Genomic DNA, 3,604 nt, shown 5'->3' on the forward strand with positions numbered 1-3,604 from the left:
TCGTATGTATCAATGAGTAATGGACACCACCTAATGAATGGAGAGATTCAAAAAGATTGATCTGACCCGTGCCAAATATCCACACCACACCTTTCTCAATTCAGGCCCTACTACAAAGCCGTGAGACGGTTGAAAACTTGAAAACATATGACTTATAAAATAGAATAGAGAAACAAAAGAAAACAAAAAAAAGTGGAGTTGATGAATAATCTGATCTTATGAAAGTGAAGTTGATTGCAAAAGGAGCAGAGCGTGGTAGTTGAATAGTTTCAGATGTTGATAAAGACGTGACATATTTGAGTCAGTAATCTAATCAGTGATTTCTCATGTTTTCATCTGTCTTCTTCTATATAGTTGCATGAAATATATTTATACATCTGGAGACTTGAGAACATATTATTATTTTACACAACAGGATGATTCGAAATTGTGTAGTCACCCTTAGAGATGTAATAAAAGTATAAAACAATAAAATAATTTTCCCGACTTGCAAACATATATGTTCTCTATTTTATGTAATATGTAGTCTTATTAGACCAAATCCAACAAGGTCAAAATAAAAGATCATTGTTTTTAACTTTGTCTTATGATCTATGATATTATTCTTTTTGAACAATTCTATATTACTAAAAGCCAAAGTGCCAAACTCGATAACATTACAACAATGTTTTTGAATCTGCTCTGACTTAAATAGATTTGTAGTGGTAGCTGTAGTCTGTAAAGGGAACAAGCTAGTTGTTTTGCATCATTCATAAAATTTTAATCCGTTGCAAAGATATATTAAATTTGTTTCACAAACATTAGTCGTATCATTTTACTATTTCCACATATACTATTATGAAAAGTGTACAATTCTCTCTCATGCCAGTTAATAACATAGTACTAATTTTTTCCCCCTAACTAATAAGGTGGAATAGTAAGATTTAAATGGATATATAATTAATAAAATTTCTGTTAAAAGTACAAAACAACATTTTTTTGTAAAACAAAATATAACTTTAACATGATACCCTTTGTAAAACGGAGACATAATAAGATTTTATATTTTGTTTTTCTATATATATGCTTAATTTTAAGAAAACAAACTCTATTTTCTTCAATAAAAAACAAAAAAAATAGAGCGGGTAATTAAACAATAAAACAAATTATTCTGTCTTGTTTAATGTCAAAAATCCAAATCTAAAATTATGTTTTTGGACATTGTCCGGTTCTGGCTCGATCCCCACCGTTGAAATTTTTTCGAAATAGGCAAAACAATACACAAAAGGACATAGACAACAAAACTTCTTCTCACTTAGGTATTCACATTTCCCATTTTTCAAAAATAAAAAAATTGGCTCTGTATTTTCTGTATATATACTTCCAACAAATTGTCTTTCTAGAAACCACAACTATCCAAGACTCTACCACCTTCTCCATCATCAACCGTTCATTCACTTATCTCATGTCTCCCAATGAACTCATCAACGGACAAGGTTGAAGGAGTATGAAACACCCTATGAACCAATTTACAGAAAAAAAAAAGAAAGAACTTCAACTTGATAAAAAGAACATCATTTTTATTATTTTGGCAGAGATAAAAAGTCTTTAATTCCGAATTTGAGCGTGCTAATAGTTTAATCAATTAAAGTTATAAAGAAAAGTAACTTTATAAATTCAGGAGTAATCAGTACATTTATACCATTCTTGTCCATCACTTTAAACTCTTTGATCCGACGGTAAGCAATCAATCCGGTTAAACACTTTCTGATTATAAAGATTCCAACTTTTGGATCAATCGGACGGTAAGGAACCAATCCGGTTTGAGTTTGGATCATAGCCGTTGAGATGATTGACCAAAGTGCTTACAAAGTAGTCAACACTCTCTTTCTGCTACAAAGGAGCAGCCTTGAAACTCAAAGTTCTTACCTTTTTCCCTTCACTAACCTCTCTCTCTCTTTCTCTCTCTCTTTGTGAGAAATGGGCATGGAAGTTTTGAGATTTCTTCATGTTTCTTTCTTCTTCTTTGTGTTGATTCTTCACTGTCATTGTGGAACATCTCTCTCTGGCTCTTCTGATGTGAAGCTTCTTTTAGGAAAGATCAAGCCTTCACTACAAGGAAACAGTGAGAGCTTACTGTTGTCTTCTTGGAACTCATCTGTTCCGGTTTGTCAATGGAGAGGGGTTAAATGGGTATTTGCAGATGGGTCTCCTCTTCAGTGTAGTAGTGACCTGTCTTCACCACAATGGACTAACAGCTCTCTCTTCAACGACTCTTCTCTTCACCTTCTCTCTCTTCAGCTTCCTTCGGCTAATCTCACTGGCTCACTCCCTAGGGAGATTGGTGGGTTCTCTATGCTTCAAAGTGTGTTCCTCAACATCAACTCTTTAAGTGGGTCAATCCCTCTTGAGCTTGGTTACACTTCTTCTCTCTCTGATATTGATTTGAGTGGTAATACCCTATCTGGGGTTTTGCCTGCTTCGATTTGGAACCTCTGTGATAAGCTTGTCTCTTTCAAGATTCATGGTAATAACTTGTCTGGGGTCTTGCCTGAGCCTGCTTTGCCAAATTCGACTTGTGGTAATCTCCAAGTTCTTGATTTGGGTGGTAATAAGTTCTCTGGTGAGTTCCCTGAGTATATAACTAGGTTTAAAGGTCTAAAGTCACTTGATCTTTCAAATAATGTCTTTGAGGGTCTTGTTCCTGAGGGTTTAGCTGTACTACAACTAGAAAGCATCAATCTTTCTCACAATAACTTCAGTGGGATGTTGCCAGATTTTGGTGAATCAAAGTTTGGAGCAGAATCATTCAAAGGGAACAGTCCTAGCCTTTGTGGTTTGCCTTTGAAACCTTGTCTTGGCTCCTCTAGGTTGAGTCCAGGTGCTGTTGCTGGTCTGGTGATTGGTTTAATGTCCGGGGCTGTTGTTGTGGCTTCGTTGTTAATAGGGTATTTGCAGAACAAGAAGAGAAAGAGTAGTATAGAGAGTGAAGATGATATGGAAGAAGGTGATGAAGAGGATGAGATCGGTGAAAAAGAAGGCGGTGAAGGGAAGTTAATTGTGTTCCAAGGTGGTGAGAATCTGACATTGGACGATGTTTTGAATGCAACGGGGCAAGTTATGGAGAAGACTAGCTATGGTACAGTTTATAAGGCAAAGCTTAGTGATGGAGGGAATATTGCTTTGAGGCTGTTGAGAGAAGGTACTTGCAAGGATAGAAGTTCTTGTCTGCCTGTTATAAGGCAATTGGGGCGTATTCGGCATGAGAATTTGGTTCCTTTGAGAGCTTTCTATCAGGGGAAAAGAGGAGAAAAGCTTCTCATCTATGACTATCTTCCTAACATAAGCTTACATGATTTGTTGCACGGTATTTGCTTTCATCATCCATCTTCTTCCCATTTTATCATCTTGTTACAACTTACAAGTCCTTCTTGCTCGGTTTTTAGTTATTCATGTGTTGAAGTTTGTTGTTTGAATGATGTGCAGAAAGTAAACCTGGAAAGCCAGCTCTGAATTGGGCCAGGAGACACAAGATTGCACTTGGCATAGCGAGAGGACTTGCTTATCTTCATACTGGACAAGAAGTTCCTGTCATCCATGGAAATATTAGATCAAAGAATGTGCT

General features: G+C 36.0%; 1 protein-coding gene across 1 annotated transcript in view; it reads left to right on the plus strand.

Moving 5' to 3' along the window:
• The window catches only part of LOC104789716 (putative kinase-like protein TMKL1), a 4,200-nt gene continuing 2,452 nt past the window's right edge, over positions 1,857-3,604 (plus strand). Inside the window, exon 1 of the mRNA XM_019227953.1 lies at positions 1,857-3,346. Coding sequence (XP_019083498.1) covers positions 1,960-3,346 — 1,387 coding nt within the window. The 5' untranslated portion in view covers positions 1,857-1,959. The remainder of the gene's footprint in view (positions 3,347-3,604) is intronic.

This window comes from Camelina sativa, chromosome 1 (genome assembly GCF_000633955.1).
Source record: "Camelina sativa cultivar DH55 chromosome 1, Cs, whole genome shotgun sequence".
NCBI classification, from domain to species: domain Eukaryota; kingdom Viridiplantae; phylum Streptophyta; class Magnoliopsida; order Brassicales; family Brassicaceae; genus Camelina; species Camelina sativa.